Here is a 20,788-nt window from a genome sequence, read left to right on the forward strand (position 1 = left end):
TCAGTTGGGTAAATGTCTGCCTTCAGTTCAGGGCAGATGCTTGTGCTGTCTCTCTCTCAAATAAGTAAGATCTTTAAAATATACATATATACATATGTATATTTTACATATATGTGTATTTATATATTACATATATTCATAAAAATATGAGATATATACATCTGCTATTTTTTGATAATATACATGTTATCTATATATGGGCTAATATACATAGCCCATGCGTCAGGCACTGGGCTATGCACATTCCCTCCCTGTCCCACTTCATTTTTCACAATCTGTCTGGTAGATACCAAAGGCATCCCCAGTTAAGAGAAGAGGAAAGTACGGATCGAAAGTTTAGGATTCTGGCCCAAGGTCACATGGCCCGGGAGGCTCTAAAGTAGGGTTACCTAACCCCTTAGCATTATGAAGAGTAAAGAGATCCCACGCTTGTCCCTCTCCTGATGTCCCACCATGCCTCCCACTTCCCTGGAGGAAAAGTAGCTTCAGAGCAGTTAAGAGCACTGACATCAGCACCAGACAGCCCGGATTCAAATCCAGCTCTTAGACTTTAAAACTGTGTGATCTTGAACAATGTTCTTGAACCTGTATGTGCTCATTTTCCCCAACCTGATGAGACAGGGAATCTCCATAAGAAATCTGCTTTTTGCTCTTTTCCCTGCTTCTAGTCTTGCTAGGACCTGCACCACCCACTTTACATAAGCCTCATAATGCAAATATTGTATGTCCTCCTTGTAAACGACAAGAAGTTAACAATTTCTCTAGAATAGATAACATCTAAGGAAGGACCAAGTGAGAATGACCGGACATGCGGTCATGTGCATTTTCTAGATCACTGGTGCCGGACATTGACACCAGGACACCCTGGCTTCAAGGAGTAGTGTCTGGGCCTCTGTCATTGCTCAAACCAATTCCTGGCTGCCTGACAGGACATATACACCAGACCACCACCTTCAACAAAAACCCTGGACCCCAAACACAGACAAGACTCCTACCCTTTTCCTTTCTGAGTCTCCCGGATGCTCTGTCTCTACCTGCCCTCTCTCAATTCCTTCAATAAATCCTGCTTTCACACCCTGCTGGCTTGGGTTTGACTTCTAGCCTGTGAGCAGCCAGGGCCCCTCTTGGCTGGCCCTGGGGACCCCTCTCTGGATCTTGGGGCACAGCCTGCTGACATCACGGAGAATGAAGGTGACAGTGATAGTCCTGACCTCGAGGACTGATACGATGATTCCATGAGCCATGAGACATACGAAGTGCTTAGAATCAGGCACTTGGGAAACACTCGCTAAGGGTGTGCTAGTTCCTGTTTATTTACTTATTCACACTTCTGTTTCCTTTCAAAGAGGATTTCATTTCAGCCCTTCAACAGATATTTACTGAGCACCTATTAGGTGCTTGGATGGTGATGGAGAGTTCCTGCCCTGGAGATGTTCCCAGGTAAGCAGACATTTGTAATCTAGTGTGATGGGTGCCCTGAGAGCAGGAATCCAGGGGGACGTGGAGCCCCGAGGGGCAGCTAACCTGTGCTTGGGGTACCAGGGGAGGCTTTGAGAGTAAAAATGACCGGATGAAGAAGGATTGCTGAGAGCTGCACAGACAGGGGAAAGCATGTGCCAAGGCTGGGAAACAGCAGGACACATTTGGGGAGGTTCAAGGGCTTTCTGGACCATGGAAAGCACTGGGTATGGGCACTGAGAGGTCAGGCTGTGAGACTCCTGGGGGCTGGGACTTAGGGTTCTTCCGTCACTGGACAGGGGGAGAGGGGAGAGCCGGCCCTGAAGAATTTTCAGCAGGGTGCAAACACCATGAAACTGTTGTTCTAGAAAGATACCTGGAGGCAGCACAGAAGGTGCATTAGAGGGGACTGAGATGGTGAGGCCGATGGCATGCCGAGCAGCAGGGGCAGCGATCCAGACAGGATGGTGTGGGGCCTGCACTTGGCAGTGGCAGTGAAGGAGAAGGAGGTGCAGTAAAAACAGGAAGTGAATCTCAGGGCTGGCTCAGAAGCGGGGCAAGGGAGGGAGGAGACCGGCTGATGCTTGGGTGGAAGGTGGTAGTTTTCGGTAGACAGGAGGCCAAGCGCGTCTGAGGAGGCTGAGAAGTCTGGGCACCAGGAATCTGGGAGTTGGGGGCACAGCATGGGGAGCCTCGCGTGCGGAGAAGATGACTGCTGCCCACCCTCTGCGTCCCCCATGAGTCTGTGCGGAGGGAGAAGACAGCGCAGAGGCGGGGTCCTAAAGAACGTGGGCTTGGAAGACCCAAACGTGCTGCTCGAGCAGACGGGGAAGCTGCCAGAGAAACCACGGAAGGATGGAACTTCCAATACAGAGAGTCATCCTCGGGGTCAGTTCCACAGACAGCCCATCTAAGGGAACAACCGAACACACCCATTGGACTTGGCCTTCTGAGAGCGGAGGGCGGAGGGACTCGGGCCACGCTCAGGGCCGGGAATGGGGGCAGGCTGCGGCAGCCCTGGGAGAGCGCGGCGGTGAGAAGCGAGGGCAGGAAGCGTCCCAGGCTCGGTGCCAGGCCGGTGCCCACCCCTGCTGCCAAGAGAGGCGAGAAGTGACAAGGAGAGGGCGTGGCTTGTGATGGTCCTGGCTCAGTTGGTGGAGTGTGAGATTCTTGGGTTGTGAGTTGGAGCCCCCATGTTGGGTGTAGAGATTCCTTCAATAAAAAAAAAATTTTAAGGAAATAATGAAATTAAATTAAATTAAAATAACAGTAAGACAGAGATTTGCCTAGAGTTTCCTGGGAGCCAAAGAAAAGCATTAGTTAGAGGCACCAGTTATAAGATGAAAAGCATGCCAGGAGATGCACAGTTTTTCTGGGGATTAAGGCCTAAGGAGAACACTCCCTGTGGGCCCTCCAAAACAGGACATTAAGTAAGAGTGGTCACTGTCCTTGGGGCTACCCACAAAGCAAACTGGAACATGAGTGTGTGTGTGGCTGTGCCAGGGGGCAGGAAGTTTACGCAGGGACAGCACGTCCCTGAAACATACAATTTATTTGTTCTCAAGTCTATCCTCTACCTATCTGATTCAGAAGTGTTTTATTAGTGATCCAAAGGGACATGTGTACCCGAATGTTTACAGCAGCAATGTCCACAATAGCCAAACTATGGAAACAACCCAGAAGTCCTTAAACAGATGAAGGGATAAAGAAGATGTGGTATACATATACGACGGAATACTATGCAGCCATCAAAAGAAATGAACTCTTGCCATTTGCAATGTCATAGATGGAACTAGAGGGTATTAAGCTGAGCAAAATAAGTCAGTCAGAGAAAGGCCATTATCATATGATCTCTCTGATAAGCGGAATGTGAGAGGCAAGGTCAGGGGTCGTGGGGGATAGGGAGGGAAAAAATGAAACAAGATGGGACCAGGGAGGGAGACAAACCATAAGAGACTCTTAATCTCCAGGAAATAAACTGGGGGTGGCTGGGTGATGGATATTGGGGAGGGTATGTGCTATGGTGAGTGCTGTGAATTGTGTAAGACTGATGATTCACAGACCTGTACCCTTGAAGCAAATTACACATTATAAGTTAATTTAAAAAAATACAAAAGTGTTTTATTTATTTAAGTAATCTCTATGCCCCATGTGGGATTTAAACTCATGACCTGAGATTAAGACTTGCATGTTCTTCTGACTGAGCCAGTTAGGCACCCCTTTTTTCTTTTTAAAGTACAGAGAAAGAGGGAAGAAAAAGCTATAACCTTATCACTCAGCGAACACTGGTAATATCTATGTATGGTTTCATCCCCAGATTTTCCTATGTGTATGCTTATGGAATACTGTGTTGTAGAGTTTTATATACTAATATTTTTCATTTAACATCACAGCAGAGCAAAATACACTCTTTATAAACATTCATTTCAATGGCTAGCTAGGCCACGATCTATGTACCCAAAATGACTGAGATGACCTTCTACAATCATCCTTAAACAATTTCTAATAATGCTGATAATAGAAACTACCATTTTTTGAGAACTCATGATTTAACTAAGCATGGTGCCAAGTGCTTTTCATTTTTTTTTTTTAAGATTTATTTATTTATTTTAGAGAGAGTGTGTGTGTACGTGCATGTGTGCTCTCTCCCATGGGCAGGGGGGTGGGGTGGGGCACAAGCAGACTTCTGCTGAGCGTGGAGCCCAACATGGGGCTCTATCCCATGACCCAGAGATCAAGACCTGAGCTGAAAACAGGGGAGGGGACAGAGAAGGAGGGAGGGAAAGAGAAAGAGGACAGAGGGAGGGAAGGGAGAGAGAGATGGGGGAGTGAGAGGTTTGAAGCAGCAGTGGGAAGCGTGAGTAGTTAAGACTAAGAAGCTGGGTCCCCGCAATGGTGGGGTGACTAGTTAGGAGCTGCGGGGACCATGACTGGACAATGAACGGTAGTTAGTTAACATTCGTGAAGGGTGCTGAGGCACAGCTAGGGCTACAGATCCCCTCCTTGGCCTTCCCCCTCCCCAACCCTCCTCACACTCCTTGGCACCCCTTGGAATATATTCTAGGAATATATTCTAACTAATATCTAATTATAAAAAACAAACAAGAAATTAAGATTACTAACATACAATGTAGCTATTGACAACAGAGCATGTGTATCATTGATAAAGAAACATACACAGTGAGGGCACGTGATCAAAATTTCCTGCTGATATAGAATACGTGATCAAAACAGTGTGGAAACCAGTCCCCTGGGAGGGAGAATCTAGGTTCCAGAGGGAACGTGTGGGCTTGGGCTCCAATCTCGGTTCAGTCATTTGCAAACTGCGTGGCCCTGGCTGACTTAGTGACCTGGACTCCATTTCCCTTCCCGGGGGTATAAGACAGGGACAGCTGCGTGTGCCTGCCATGCGCATTGCTATAAAGCCAGGGTACAGCCGGGCCTCCTGGAGCTGAGCGTGAACAGTGGGGAACCCCGTCTTTCCTTACCTTGCCACTGAGGGGGTGTCTCTCAGAGCGGACCACGTTACCCACCATGTCACAGAAGTTCACCCCGTTTGGAAGCCTGTTTGGTATGGCGCTGTTAAACGATGTGTACTGGTACAGTTCTGCCAAGAGATTTTTGTGGGCTATTTTCTGAAACAAAAAGAATATGGAAATGAGGTTTGCCATTTGATGGTTTAAAACTAATAATAAGATACCTTCCCCGTTTTATCACGAAGATGACATAACCACTTTTTACAACGCTGAACAAAAGTGGGGGTGCATTCATGACCCCAGCACCTCTTACCACACCCCTATTTGTGTTATTTTTATTTTCCCTTTCAGGCTCTGAACACCTGTATACAAATGGGTATGTGTAACTTCACTCACTTTACAAAACATAAACACACGCACATTCTTTTATGCCCTGCTCTCTCCACTTTAGATTTTCCATGTTGCTACACTGTCTTCAACTTTATCACTTAATATAATAGATCCTTTTGGGGGGCCTGGGTGGCTCAGTCGCTAAGCGTCTGCCTTCAACTCAGGTCATGATCCCAGGGTCCTGGGATCAAGACCCACATTGGGCTCCCTGCTCACCAGGAGGCCTGCTTTCCCTCTCCCACTCCCCCTGCTTATGTTTCTGCTCTCTCTCTCTGTCAAATAAATAAAATCTTTCCAGGGGTGCCTGGGTGGCTCAGTGGGTTAAAACCTCTGCCTTCGGCTCAGGTCATGATCCCAGGGTCCTGGGATCAAGCCCTGCATCGGGCTCTCTGCTCATCGGGGAGCCTGCTTCCTCCTCCTCTCTCTCTCTGCCTGCCTCTCTGTTTACTTGTGATCTGTCTGTCAAATAAATAAATAAAATCTTTAAAAAAAATCTTTCAAAAAAAATCTTAAAAAAAAAAGATAATAGATCCTGTTAAGGAGATGTGCTATCATTTAATTAACTACTCACTGATGACCTCTAATTGATATTATCATCATTAATGATCAGAGCATAGAGCTTCCTTCCTTTTGGGTTTATTTACTTAGAAAGATTTTCTGAAAGAAGCAATATAATAAGCAAAAAATAGATGAAAAGACAGAAAATTGGAAAGAGGAAATTGATCGCAATCACCCAAGGCACCTATTGGAAACGTTCTGTGGGATCAAGAAACTTTCTAATCGGCCTATGACATTGGCATTGGCAGTTCCCCGAAGAACTGTTCTGACCCGGACCCAGACCAGCTGTGCCCCCTGGGGCTGGGCCTTCACAACTGCTCGGCCACTGTCAGAGGCAGCGTGGCACTTGCGACCCACTGTCGAGCATCGGGCTTTCCACTGCGTGGGAATTTCCTAGGCCAAGAAGTGAAAACGTGGTGACAATAATAGGTGGTTTTATGGGTTCTGGCATGGTTTGATTATGTATGATGTGGGAGCTCAGAAGACTCTTCACTGGGGTGGCTTCGAGGTGGGGCCAGACGGCAGCCCCAGAGGCAGCGGCCAGCCCCTACATGGGGCGGGCGGTGGGGGCTCTGCCATCAGCCAGGTAATGATGCTGGACAGGCTGCTGTCAGCTTCCTGTGGTGTCCCAGTGATGGACACCATGTGCACTGGGTGTGAACCGGTCTCTTTTTTTTTTTTTTTTAAAGATTTTATTTATTTATTTGACAGAGAGAAATCACAAGCAGTCGGAGAGGCAGGCAGAGAGAGAGAGGGAAGCAGGCTCCCTGCTGAGCAGAGAGCCCGATGCGGGACTCGATCCCAGGACCCTGAGATCATGACCCGAGCCGAAGGCAGTGGCTTAACCCACTGAGCCACCCAGGCGCCCCGTGAACCGGTCTCTTAGGATGGGGCAGCACCAGGGCTCCTTTGAACTTACCGTTTCTAAGAGGACCCACCTTTTTTTTTTTTTTTTTTTTTTTTAAGATTTTATTTATTTGACAGAGAGAGAGCAAGAGAGGGAACACAAGCAGGGGGGAGTAGAAGATGGAGAAACGGGCTTCCCCACTGAGCAGGGAGCTGGATGTGGGGCTCGAACCCAGGACCCTGGGATCATGACCCGAGCTGAAGGCAGATGTCTAATGACTGAGCCACCCAAGTACCCGGAGGACTCACCTTTGATTCTCTACAAAGAAACAGACAAATGACTTCTGAACACTCCTCATTCTACCCCTATGGGGGTGGTATATGAGAAATTTCAGAGTTATTAAGATACCTTAAGATCTTCTAAAAAGGGGCGCCCTGTGGGTCCCCCACCCCATACTATCACCAGCCAGGTGCCCAGCATGCCCTCCCCAGGAATGAAATCTAATTTTGTGCCCTGTGGAAACCAGTCAGAAAGAGACCCAGCAATAGATCCCTTACCCTTTTAGAAATGAAAGGTCTGACGCTCCTGGATTCGGAGCCTCTGCAGATGAACTCTGATTTGCTTCGACTCTTGTCTGCGGAAGAATGGGAGAGAAACAGGATGTGAGTAGCCATGGGGTCTGGCCCCCGCTGTGCGCTAATTATGGCTATGACTGTTCACTCTGCCTGAGCTGCCAGGTGATGGCCACACTGGTAGTCTCACTGGACCCCACCTGCATTTGGTGACTCACTAAGATTCCCCCCACGATGGGTTAGACTCCTTGCCCTGGGAGGAGCAGACAGAGTATGCGCTTGTGAAGGCAGGCTATGACCCGAATCCAGGCCCGCCTGCAGACAGGCTGTTCCCTTGCTCGCCCCTGAGCCTGTCCCCTCATCTGTAAACTAGGTCCAGTGGCACTTGCCCCACAGGTGGGGACATTATGAAGTTTTAACAAAGGAGTCCGCCCAAATGCTGTGGCACAGTGCGCCACATAGCAGGCTGTTTCTAAGTGTGCTGTCCTTCCCTCCTAACTTGCCCAATGCTAGCAACTCAGACTCCTTCAAAAGAGGATGAAAACATCCTCAGCTGATATGCTGGATTCCTGATTAACAGCATTTGGGATCCTAATGAAAGCCGATCCCCACAAAAACACCAGCAAGGCTATATGAGAAAGGATATTTGCCTCTGCTTCCCAGGCCGTCTTGACTTTTCTCTCTCAAAGCCTTCTTCTCCAACTCATATCTCTCAATTGCCTTCAAAAATCAAAAAGAAAAGGAGCATTAGGGAACTCATGCAGATCTTGGGGTGGGGGGTGTCGGAGAGCAGGCCATTTCTCCTGCTGGTGTGGAAAAGGCCTGGAGCAAAGTTGGTGGCACGCCTCACATTCTCTCCACGGCCACCTTGGTGGTGGCCGTTGGTGTCACTGACTGCCCCCGCCCCCACCAAGTGTCAACCACCAGTACATTTTCCTGCGCTGCCCTTCCTCCTGGCTATGCTTCCTCTTGTCTATACCTCTGAGGGGTATAGAATTTGGAATGGGTCCAATCAAGCTCCATGGGTTAAAAGCCATTGTTTAAATCCTCTGTAGGGGGACAATGATATCTACCTTCTCGGGTGTTTGTAAGGATCAGATATAAAATACTGAATGCATCTTAAAACACAAGCACAGAGGCTATGAGGTAAGAGTGACTCAATAAAGGGTAATTATTAATATTATTAATCACCATACCCTTGACTTCTCAAGAGATTTCTCTTGATCTCTGACTCCCCCCACCCCAATCCCTTCTTGGGGAAAGAAAAGGAAAGAAAATTGAATGTCAGTGACCCAAAAAGTTGTATTGATTTTCAACCATGAGCATGGTACCGTTCTTGGATGATAAAGCTAATGAAGAATTAGGACTCTGTGCTCTTGCTTTAGGAATTTACAATCGATCTGGACACTCACATCTGCACACATGGACCAATTAAGTCCTGAACTGCTACGTTTGGGACTGGAACAAATGAGAGCAGTGTGAGCTGGAGCAATCACAGAGGACTGCCCAGAAGAGGCGGGACACGAGTGTTGGGGGACATGATGAGGCATGTGTCTATTGTGCTTGATACCCTGTGAAATGCCCCTCCAGCTTCCCATCACCTTATCGGAAACTGACATGTGTGCAGCTGTAGGCGGATGGGAAAAAGGGTCACACAGGTATGTCCGTCAACACTATTGCTCCAAAAAAAGGAGTCCAAGAGGAGGCACAATGAGCGACTTGGATGGGTATATAACCCAATGTAGCAAAACAGCAGCATCTCTGAACCTTATTGGGATGCCACTGTAGCCAAGATTGTCTAGGTCTTGCAAGGATGGATGAGATTTGCACAGAGAGAGCGAAAAGGACAGAAGAACATTGGAAGAAAAACAAGTTTTAGGGGGAAATGAGGAGACCAGCGTGGGGCTGTTTGCATTGGAGATGACAGCGGTACCTACAAGTGCCAAGTCAATTCCCAAACCTGGCTGATGGCCAGCACAGCTGGGGAATTACTCACATAGACCAGTTCACTAGAGATGCTCGCTCCTGACATCTGCCTTGGGTCAGGAACTGTTTATTTATGGTGGCGCCTGAATAGTTCTATTTAAATTTTTAAAACCAGTACTATTTTACAAGGTATAAGATCAAATAGTAGAGTCAAAAGTCTCCCTCTTAATTCCCCTACTCCCCACAACACCCTCAGTTCTTGCATACCCTCCATGTTCAAATGAGAGCACATAAAACATACAGTTCTGTGCAATGTTCTTTTTCACTTTTAGGGTTTTTTTTAATTTTTTATTTTTTAAGATTTTATTTATTCACTTGATGGAGAGAGACACAGTGAAAAAGGGAACACAAACAGGGAGAGTGAAAGAGGGAGAAACAGGCTTCCTGCCGAGCAGGGAGTCTGATGCGGGGCTCCATCCCAGGACCCCGGGATCATGACCTGAGCCGAAGGCAGACACTTAACGACTAAGCCACCCAGGTGCCCCTTAGGTTTTTGTTTTTTTTTTTTTTAAGATTTTATTTATTTATTTGTTTTTTTTTTTTTTTTAAAGATTTTATTTATTTATTTGTCAGAGAGAGCACGAGCGAGAGCGAGCACAGGCAGACAGAGTGGAAGGCAGAGTCAGAGGGAGAAGCAGGCTCCCTGCGGAGCAAGGAGCCCGATGTGGGACTCGATCCCAGGATGCTGGGATCATGACCTGAGCCGAAGGCAGCTGCTTAACCAACTGAGCCACCCAGGCGTCCCAAGATTTTATTTATTTATTTGAAAGAGAGTGAGAGAGTGAGCGAGGATGAGCAGGAGGAAGGAACAAAGGAAGAGCGAGAAGCAGACTCCCCACTAGGTAGAGAGCCCAACATGGGACTCGATCCCGACACCCCAAGATCATGACCTGAGCCGAAGGCGGATGTTTAACCGACTGAGCCACCCAGGCTCCCCTCACTTTTAGATTTTAAAAACCTCCCAGGGAAGTCTGATGATCAGTTAGGTTTCAGTGTCACTGCTCCAGGTAGCTGGACTATGAGGCTGAAGCACAGGAGAGAAGCTAGAATTTGCAACCGTATCACTCATTCCATAGATATGTCCTGAGCCCCTGCTAAAGGCCAATGCCATGCTCAGGTCAAGTGCAGCAGTGAGCAGTGAAAGCCATCCCTGCCTTCCAAGGGCTTGAGGATTGGTGGGGAGAAGCAAGTGATTATGAGGTGATGGATGCTGCCGTGGGAAGAGACAGGATGCCAGACGTGTGCCCAGAAGGAGCACTGACGCTACTCCTGGGGTCTAAGATGCAGGGAAGGCCTTTCCAGAGTGATGATCTGAGGGCAGAGCACGGTTCAGAGAGGAGGGAAACCCCACACTGAGCGCATGGAGGAAGGAAGAGATATAGGACGTGGTCGTGTGGGATGCGGGGAGGGGATATGGGGCTTCCTCATTTTTTTTTTTTTAAAGATTTTACCTATTTATTTGACAGAGAGAGATCACAAGTAGGCAGAGAGGCAGGCAAAAAGAAGGGAAGGGAAGCAGGCTCCCAGCCGAGCAGAGAGCCCGATGCGGGGCTCGATCCCAGGACCCTGGGACCTTGACCAGAGCTGAAGGCAGAGGCCTTAACCCACTGAGCCACCCAGGTGCCCCTTCCTCATTTATTAGTACACATCGAGAAAGCACTTCTCACGCCCCAGGCACCATGTTAGGTGCCAGCCAGGAGGGCAGCATGGAAGCTGGAGAAACCAGTCTGGCTAAGGGGCTGCCTCTGGAGAAGCAGCCACAGAGTCAAGGCCTGGTGAATAGAGAGCGGGGGAAACCACAGCCAACAGAGGGTGGGCGGGGTAGCCCTGGATGGGCTCTGGGGGCAGAAGGCAGACCCGACAGAGCTGACCAGCTGCTTGGGCAGAGGACAGGAAGGACAGGCAAGGGGTCCCTTCCTCCTAGTCAAAGGAGGACCCGAGGCTGCTCCAGCCAGCCCCTTCCTGCATCCAACTGGCGACAGAGAGCACCCAAGGAGATATGCCCAAGCTGGGCACTCTTGAAAAGCCACTGGATCCTGCTTCTGGGAGCAAAACATTCTTTTCCTGCTTTTAACATTATCATTGGGGGTAAAAAAAATCACAGGACATACAAATACATTTCTGTTGTAAAATACCCAAATACTACAGAATTATTTAGAGTAATAAAAGTTTTACTCAACTCCCATCCCCCCCACTTTACAGAACTGACTCCATGGATTGTGTGTAACCTTCCAGACTTTTCTCTTACATGTTTGTACATATAGAATGTCCCTCCTGTGAGCCAGGCACTCTTCTCAGCCCTGGTTTAGGGGTCTTGGTGAGTTTTAACTCTTCTAATTCTTGCAACAGCCCCATGAGAACGTTTATTACTGTTATCCTCATTTTCTAGAAAACAGAGATTCACAAAAGTTGAATAATTTGCCTAATGTCACAATGTGAGAAAACAACAGAGCGGGAGTTTAAGGTTGGACAGTCTCACTCTGGAGCCTGCGCCTCTAGGGCTATGCCCTCTCCCACGGACACATGCACACACACAGGTACAAGGCTGCTTAAAGTCCATGCCATCACTCCATACCCCGTGTGTGTTTTGCCTTTACTCACAATTGGTGGGGGAGGGGCCACTGCAACCAGTGGTCTGACTTCGGCATGAGCAAACCAAAAGCTTAGCCTCCGTAAAAGGCAATCCATTTTTGGGGCGCCTGGGTGGCTCAGTGGGTTAAAGCCTCTGCCTTCAGCTCAGGTCATGATCCTGGGATCCTGGGGTCCTGGGTCCTAGGGTCCTAGGGTCCTAGGGTCCTGGGGTCCTGGGATCGAGCCCTGCATCGGGCTCTCTGCTCAGCAGGGACCCTGCTTCCCTTCCTCTCTCTCTGCCTGCCTCTCTGCCTACTTGTGATCTCTGTCAAATAAATAAATAAAATCTTTAAAAAAAAAAAAGCAATACATTTTTACCAAAATTTGACAATTTCAATTCTAGAATCCTACCTGCAGAAATACTTGCGAATGAGCCCCAAGATACATATACGGAAACATTCCCATGTTCACTCTGATGAAAATACCACTGAAATAGTTATCAGTAGGGAACAGTTGAATTTTTTACGTCATGATGTGGCATATTCCCTATGGATAAATTCAGCTATGGGCTTTTCAAGATTCCCCAGAATTGGCATGTCTCCCCAGGGGCTCTCCAGGATTACGCAGCCACAAAAAGAAAGGGGCAGGGCAACAGCACGGACTTTGAAGAATCTGCAAGAGATTCTAAAATAATTCTAAAAATGAATAAGGAATAAAAAAAAAAAGCAGGTTAACAAACAGCCACCAGGGTGGCTCAGTGGGTTAAGCCTCTGCTTTCGGCTCAGGTCATGATCTCAGGGTCCTGGGATCGAGCCCCGAATCAGGCTCTCTGCTTGGCGGGGAGCCTGCTTCTTCCTCTATCTCTGCCTGCCTCTCTGCCTACTTGTGATCTGTCAAGTAAATAAATAAAATCTTAAAAAAAAAAAAAAGAAAACAACAACCCTAAATATGTGTGTTCTATATTTCTAAACATATAAAAAAAGATTTTAGAAGGATACCCACCAAACGACTAATGATGGTCACTTCTAAGGAGGAAAATAGAGCTGGGAGTGAAGTAACTTTCAAAGTTTACTTGTATACTTGTAAATGGTTTGAGCCATTTATTTATTTACTTACTTACTTAAAAGTATTTATTTTTTTAGAAAAGGAGACTGTGTGAGCAGGGGGAGGGGTGCAGGAGGAGGGAAACAGAGAGAGAGGATCCCAAACAGACTCCATGCTGAGCGCTAAGCCCAATGCGGGGCTCGATCTCACAACCCTGAGATCATGACCTGAACAGAAACCAAGAGTTGGACACTCAACTGACCGAGCCACCCAGGTGCCCCGGTTTGAATATTTTAGGATAAACATGCATGCCTTGCCACTTAAATTTTAAAAAAGAAAAGAAAAAGGGGGTCACCTGGGTGGCTCAGTTGTTAGGTGTCTGCCTTCGGCTCACATCATGATCCCACGGTACTTGGATCGAGCCCTGCGTCAGGCTTCCAGCTCGGTGGAAAGCCTGCCCCCCCCAGCCCCCCAATCCTCCTGCTTGTGTTCCTTCTCTCGCTGTGTCTCTCTCTGTCAAATAACCCCTCCCCCAAAAAAGACAGACTCCAGAGATGAACTGACCCCAAAAGTCAGCACTAGAAAGGTTAGGGGAGGGGGTGAAGCTGAAATCTGTGGAGACAGTCACCAGCTCAGTGCCCTGGGGACAGAGAAACTTGGTGGAAAGCAAGCTGCTAAGGGTGATGTGATTAGGAGATTTAGCTGGAGTAAAGTGGCAGGAAACATTTACAAAAGATACATCTGGTAAAGGACTGTCGCCCAAAATATACAAAGAATTCTTAAAACCCAACCAGAAGAAAACAAACAACTCTATAAAAAAATGGGCCAGAGACTTGAATAGACACCCCACTTAAAATGATCGACATATGGCAAGCAGACATATGAAAAGATGTTCAATAGTACATGTCATTAGCAAATTGCAAACTCAAATGACAGGGAGATATCATTATATACTGATTAGAAGCCAAGATCAGGACGCCTGGGTGGCTCAGTTGGTTAAGCAGCTGCCTTTGGCTCAGGTCATGATCCCAGCATCCTGGGTAGAGTCCCGCATCGGGCTCCTTGCTCGGTGGGGAGCCTGCTTCTCCCTCTGCCTCTGCCTATCACTCTGTCTGCCTGTGCTCACTCGCTTTAACCAAAAAAAAAAAAAAAAAAAAAAAAAAAAGAACGGCCAAGATCCAGTACACTGACACCACCAAAGGCTGGTGTGGATGGGGAGCAACGGGAGCTCTCATTCGTGGCTTCTGGGAATGCAAAATGGTGCAGCCACGTTGGGAGACATTTTGGCAGTTTCTTACAAGATTCAACATACTCTTACCAGATGGCCCAGGAATCGCACTCCTCGCGGTTTACCCAAATGAACTGAAAATATACATCCACACAAAACCCTGCTTCACAGCAGCCTTATGTATAAATGCCCAAACTTGGAAACAACCAAGAGGTGAACAGGTAAATCAACTCTGGTGCATCCAGAGAAAAGGAATACTATTCAAGCACCAAAAAGAAATGCGCTACCAAGCCATGAAAAGCAATGGTGGAACCTTAAATGTCTATTACTAAGTGCAAGAAGCCAGCGCACTGGAGGTTCTAACTCTAGGAAACTATGGACACAGCAGAAAGTTCAGGGGTCGCCAGGAGACAGCAGCATGAAAAGGAAGAGTATAGAGGATTTTTAGGGCAGTGAGCCCCTTCCATATGATACTACAAAGATGGACAGATGTCATTACACATTTGCCCAAGCTCACAGTATGTGTTAGCACTGAATCGTAATGTAAACAATTTGGGGTCGATAATGATGTGTCCACGCAGGTTCATCAATTGTAACAAATGTAACAAACCCATGGGGAGCTTGTCCATGGGCTGGGACAGGGGAAGAAGGCCAGAACTTTCTACTTCCAGCTCAGTTTTGCTGTGGACCTAAAACTCCTCCAAAAAAATAAAGTTTACTAAGTATTAAAATATATCTTTGACATCTCTATTGCGCAAATGTGCTTTCCAACAAATGGGGGAGCCCCCAGTCCCCTCCTGCCTGGAAGCCTCGTCTTAGCACCCATAACTCACCAGGCTGTTGGCCAACGGTTTGGGACTCAGACTGAGCTCGGCAATCTTTTGGTTCACGCGCCGTAGGGAGCCAATAATGCAGGCTGGGGGGGTGAGTCTGTAAGGAAACTCTCTGCGTATTGATCACACACGGCTGTGGGGCAGGCTGGCCTAGCTCACTCTCTTTCTGAGCTGTCTCTCTCCATTTAACTTTTTTACAAACATTCACACTTCTTTGATCGTTTTAAATGAGCTGCTTTATGAATTCTAAATGAAAATTAACCATATCCTAGACACCTTGGAAAAGACAAAAAGATTCTTCCATTACACTCCCATGTTAACAACTTCTGTTAGGATCTGGGGAGATTTCCTTCCGTTATATTTGATATACATACATTTTTTTCTATCATTATAATCTCAGCAAATGTCTATTTTAGGGCTCTGACTTCTCTTCCACTCGTTATTATGATCATTTTCCAAAAAGCTAAATAATCCTACTATTTTAAATGGCATTGTATGAATCTATTTAGAGAACACACCACTTGACTGTTCCATGGTTACTGAATATTTAAGTTGATTGTCGTGTCTTACAATTAAAAATAATGCCGTGATGTACACAGTAAGAGAGCTGTTTCCATATTTTGGATTATTCCTCCAACAGAGATTTTCAGGTGAGGGATGACTGGCTCAGAGGGTATCTTGACCTTGTTTATCACTGTTGAAATCTCTGTTCAGCTCAAGGGCCCCTCTTGTTACCCTCTCTATCTCTGCATTTCTTTCTATCTTGGCCTCAACCAGTCTAGGATATAGCCTCTGTAGTAGCCCCATAATCCTATCACTCCTCACTGCCTTCACATAAAGCAGGGTCACTCTTACTTCCATTACTCTCAAGGGTTCTCACAGATTGGAGGATACTTGACAAATGAAGATGCCCAGGAGGGACATGACGAATCACAGAAAGTGAAATGGGTTAGTTACATTGAGATGAGTGAGGGATTAAGAGGAAAGAGGGGATATCAGAAAAAGGCCCAGGAAAGTAAGTCCTTGAAGCAGACCCTGATGGGATCACTTGTGCTCATCTTGAGAAGGGATCCTGAGAGGTGCAGACCCAGCCAGCCTGGCTGGCAGCAGCGGGACTTGAAGGGCAACAAGCTCTTGATGAGACAAGACGACCTGGGGTTATTTATAACCCAAAAGGGTTATATGACAAATGAGCTCTAAGGTCCTCCACAGAGAGGCTTCTGAGGGTCCCTGGCGGAGAGTTCAGAGTCAGAAGTGAGATGTGGATCAACGAAGGCAGGGCAAGAGAAATCAGATGCTGGAAGAGTCTGGAAGATGCCAGAATGGGCAAACTCGGAGGCCAGGAAGAGGGAGAGGGCCGGTGATGACAAGAGGTGAGGTCACCTGGGGTGCGAACAACAACAAAGTTGTGTCTGAAGGTCACTTATCTGGGGACAGAGGGCTACACTGGGACTTCTTAGTTGCTATCTATAATTCCTGGGAAGACAGAAGAGAAAGAATGAGAAAATGAAAAAAAAAAAAAAAAGAATAAGCTTTTTTTTTTTCCCCCTTGTTCTTCCCTAGCCTTTCAACCATTATTTCTAGTACTTCTTCGTCCAGCGCCCTTTCTGATTATCCTAGTAAAATAAACTCAAACCAAACAATCCGTCAGTCTCAACAGATTCTTTCAGAGGACAGGTAGGGCTTAACTGATTGAAAAAATTAACAAGCACATAAGGAAAGGAGCTGATCATGCGTGACACAGACATAGGCAGTGGTTACCCCTCTGGGGCAGGTGTATTTGGCCTGGATTGTAGACGGCACCATAGAAGGATACTGGGTGGGTTGTCCTCCAGACTCTTCCTCAGGGCATTCTCCACTGCGTTCTGGGTCATGAGGGAGACGGTCAGGTGCTCATCCATTGGCAACATGGGCAAGGCAGTGACATTGATGACATCCATGTTCCTGAAATAAGCCATTGTCCAGTTTCTCGGAGAAGGACAAAACAGTAACTTTCTGCCTAAGAGCCCCCCATTTCCTACTCCAAGCTTGCTCTCTGTTCAACCAGCCTGCTGGAAATCACAGATAGCATAGAACCATCTTAGAAAACACAACCATGCTCAGCTGGTAAAGTGGGGCTGATGACAAGGCACATGCTGCCTGCCACGTGGGGAATGAAGGCCAACATCTGACAAGCCCTTCTGAGCGATTCCAGACATACATACTTTTTTTTTCCTGTTGATGCTCCTCCGCCCTGTTTCCCATGAACACGGTTCTAGTTTTTATTTATTTATTTATTTGACAGAGAGAGAGAGAGAGAGAGAGACAGCAAGAGAGGATACACAAGCAGGGGGAGTGGGAGAGAGAGAAGCAGGCTTCCCACTGAGCAGGGAGTTCAATGTGGGGCTCGATCCCAGGACCCCGGGATCATGACCTGAACCGAAGACAGACACTTAATGACCGAGCCACCCAGGTGCCCCTTTAGTTTTTTTTTAAACAAGGACACCAGAAGGATGAAAAGGCCAGGGCTCCAGGCCACCCAGCAAACCAGTCTCCAAATTAGAAAGGAAATCAAATCCTTGTCTCTCGGAGACTCCTCTGCCAAGTCAGAGTTCTGGATTGGATTCTTGACCCTTCTCAGCTCTCAGATGCTGGACTCTGTGACCCCAGGTCCATCTCCTCAGCATGGGCTGCTGATCTACTCAAGGCTTCCTGCTCCCTCCCAGAAAACTGGCCCTGTCATTGCTCTTCCTCCTGGTTTCAGGACACTCTGGCTGAAATGTTCTCCTGGGTCCTTGCTTACAGGCCAGGAGTTCCTGCTACCACCTGTGGGTCTTCCAGGGCCAGAGCCTGGGAGCACAGGCCTGGTTCTAAAGAAGTTAAGACTCAGATCGGCCCTCAGTAAGCTCCTATGTAATGGAGGGAGAGAGAAAAGGTAGTTTAGTGGGAAAATTACCCCAAGGGCTTACCACACTGTATTTCCCTCAAGCCCTCAAGCCCTCTGCTCTGCCTCTTTTCCGCAGTCATGCTTCCCGTATGTCTGCCCCTGCTCCGCTATGTTCTTGTGACCCTGTGTCTTTTCACCTGCTGTTCCCTCTGCTCCACGCTCATCCCACATGACGTATCTTTTGGAAAACCTTCTTTTATAAACAGTTTGTTTTTAAGTAGGTTCCACGCCTAACATGGAACCCAACTCAGGGCTTGAACTCATGACCCTGAGATCAAGACCTGAACTGAGATCAAGAGTCAGGCACAACCAACCGAGCCACTCAGGTGCTCTTTTGGAAAACCTTCTTGAATCACTCCAGGCCATTAGTTACCGCCCCTCCTCTGGCAAGTTTTGGATTCTGCTTTCATCTCTCCATCACAGCACTTATAATTCTGAACTGGAATTATTTGCTTCCACGTAGTTCTCCATTAGGCAAATTGATCCCTAGGGATTAGGTACCCTCAATATTCGATTCCATTTTAGACCCACTCACCATACCTACTTTTAGTCTGAAGAAGTCTGGGGCTGTCCCAAGTCAGCTGGATCACAGGAAAGGCTGTCCCAGGCCCAGGTTAATATTATTTTTCCTCCTTCCAGCTCCTAGTCTTTCACTACGTAGGCAAGGGGGAGAGGGTAAGGAGGAGACAGGTGCATTGCTGGGCTTCTCACTTTCCTCCCACCCACTCCCCAGCATGACTGCAAAATTCTGGCATGTTCTCTGAGAAGCAGGCTTAGGACGACTCTGTCAAGAAGCCTCTTGCTTTAGCTTAACATTCTCCCTCATGCCTAATGGAAGAATTGGCTATTATTATGACCCTTTTTTTTTTTTTAAGATTTTATTTATTTATTTGACAGAGAGAGAGCGAGCGAGAGAGGGAACACAAGCAGGGGGAGTGGGAGAAGAAGAAGCAGGCTTCCCGCGGAGCAGGGAGCCCGACGATGCAGGGTTTGATCCCAGGATGCTGGGATCATGACCTGAGCCACTCAGGTGCCCCTATTATTGTTTCTTATTTATTTATTTATTTATTTATTTATTTGACAGAGATCACAAGTAGGCAAAGAGGCAGGCAGGGCGGGGGGCAGGAGAGCAGGCTCCCGCTGAGCAAAAAGCCCAATGTGCGCCTCGATCCCAGGACCCTGAGATCATGACCTGAGCCGAAGGCAGAGGCTTAACCCACTGAGCCACCCAGGCACCCCTATTATTATGATTCTTAAAAGAAATGTTTAAAATACACACTGTTCTCTTCTGAATTTTTCAGCATACCGTTTTAGGTATTCTCTGAAACAGGGTGCGCTTTTACCAGCACTCCTTGGGGAGGAAAAAATGATGGGGGAGAAAATGAATTTTGCTGACTCTCTACCCTGTGGGCTTCACTGTTGTGTCAGGGGCAGACAAGTGCAAGAGTAACAAACATTCTGCCCTCATGTAGCACATATTTGACAGCTGGGATGTTTCCTGTTTGAAGTTAACATGTTACACGATTTTAAGCATGTTTAAATAAGTAAAAATGTGCCGACTTTGGAATCAGACTTCTGTTCTGTTTAAACCTCAGCCACTCGATTTACAGAGTGTCCAACACAACCCAGCAGTGTGCTCTTACTGGGGAGAGGGTGGTCAGCTAAGCCAGACCTTATTACTGCTTTAATGAGCTTTAAAGACCTTATGTCTACAGGGGAGACATGCAATAATCAAATGATTACACAAATAATTGTGAATTATAACTGCAACCACTGCTTTGAAGGAAGGAATGCAGTGCTGTGAGATGAGCTGAAATTAGGTATGGACCCAGTTACGGCTTGAAGGAAGAGTAGGAGTTAATTAGATAAAGGTGGGGGAAATACCATGCAAGCAGAGGGGAACTAGTCACGGTAGCCATTAACCACATGTGACAACTGAGGTCCTTGAAATCTGATTAGTGTGACTGAAGAATAGAAATTTTAATTTTAATTAAGTTAAACTTACAAACTGAAGCAGTTGATTATATGTTGAAATGATTATATGTTAATATTGACTATATGTTGAAATAATAATATTTGGGGCACATGAGTTAAATTAAAGACTCAAATTAATATAACCTGATTTTTTTTTTTTTTTTTTACTCTTTAAAATATGGCTACTAGAAAATTCTAAGTGACACATGTGGCCCCCGTATGTTTCCATTGGATAGTGACGGGTTAGACCATGCAGTTTGATTCTAGGACATAGAACTCTCCCCTTTTCAATGCACTGAAGTGCAGCTGGAAGAAAAGTGGACTTGCAGCTAGAGACCCATGGGATCTGGTCCTCATTGGATGGATGACCCGGTGCACTCACGTACTACGTATCCAATAAACATCCCCTGAATGGCTCTTAGTTTAATTTTTCAAATGGAACCAATAATACACACTGTTGGGACTTTAGGAGATCTGGCGTTGATCCTCGCTCAGTTCTCTGCCCTTGTTCACTGTGTCACCTTGAAGTGGTCCCTGGACCAGTTTCCCCTGCTTGTAAAAGCAGATCAGTGCCGGGACGTGGGGAGGTGGCAGTCTGCGGAAGAGGGCAGGGCGGGTCACCGTCTGTCTTTACGTCTTACCTGAAGACATCGGCGGAATCTGACGAACTTGGGGCCGGTTCCGCCACGGGTCGTTCAGCGGACCCCGCAAAGTTCTGGATGGGACATCCGACACCTGTTGCCCCCACATCCACCAGGAAGGGGTGCCCTTTGCTTTGTGGTGAGGAGGAAGAGGGGCGTCGGGGAGAGGCCCATTTTGCCACTGTGAGCCCTGGCGTTCTCAAGGCAACGCCAGGCGCGGTCACCACTTCCACCTTTGCCACAACAATGGAACCTTGGTGAGCCTCGGCGGCGTCCGCGAGACG

General features: G+C 47.2%; 1 protein-coding gene across 4 annotated transcripts in view; it reads right to left on the reverse strand.

Annotated features, from left to right (window-relative positions):
* Positions 1-20,761, reverse strand: part of FAM227A (family with sequence similarity 227 member A) — an 82,136-nt gene extending 61,375 nt beyond the window's left edge. For 2 of the 4 annotated variants that reach the window (XM_059186984.1, XM_059186983.1), the window contains exons 1-3: positions 20,505-20,761; positions 7,287-7,363; positions 4,947-5,093 (exon numbers count right to left, since the gene is read on the reverse strand). In XM_059186984.1, coding sequence (XP_059042967.1) covers positions 4,947-5,093; positions 7,287-7,363; positions 20,505-20,613 — 333 coding nt within the window. In that variant the 5' untranslated portion in view covers positions 20,614-20,761. Of the gene's footprint in view, positions 1-4,946; positions 5,094-7,286; positions 7,364-7,951; positions 8,022-14,963; positions 15,047-16,779; positions 16,922-20,504 lie in introns of those variants that run through there. The other 2 variants (XM_059186986.1, XM_059186985.1) reach the window with 2 other exon arrangements.
* Positions 20,762-20,788: the final 27 nt, after the last annotated feature.

The sequence above is a fragment of the Mustela lutreola genome, chromosome 8, assembly GCF_030435805.1.
Source record: "Mustela lutreola isolate mMusLut2 chromosome 8, mMusLut2.pri, whole genome shotgun sequence".
Classification (NCBI taxonomy): Eukaryota; Metazoa; Chordata; class Mammalia; order Carnivora; family Mustelidae; genus Mustela; species Mustela lutreola.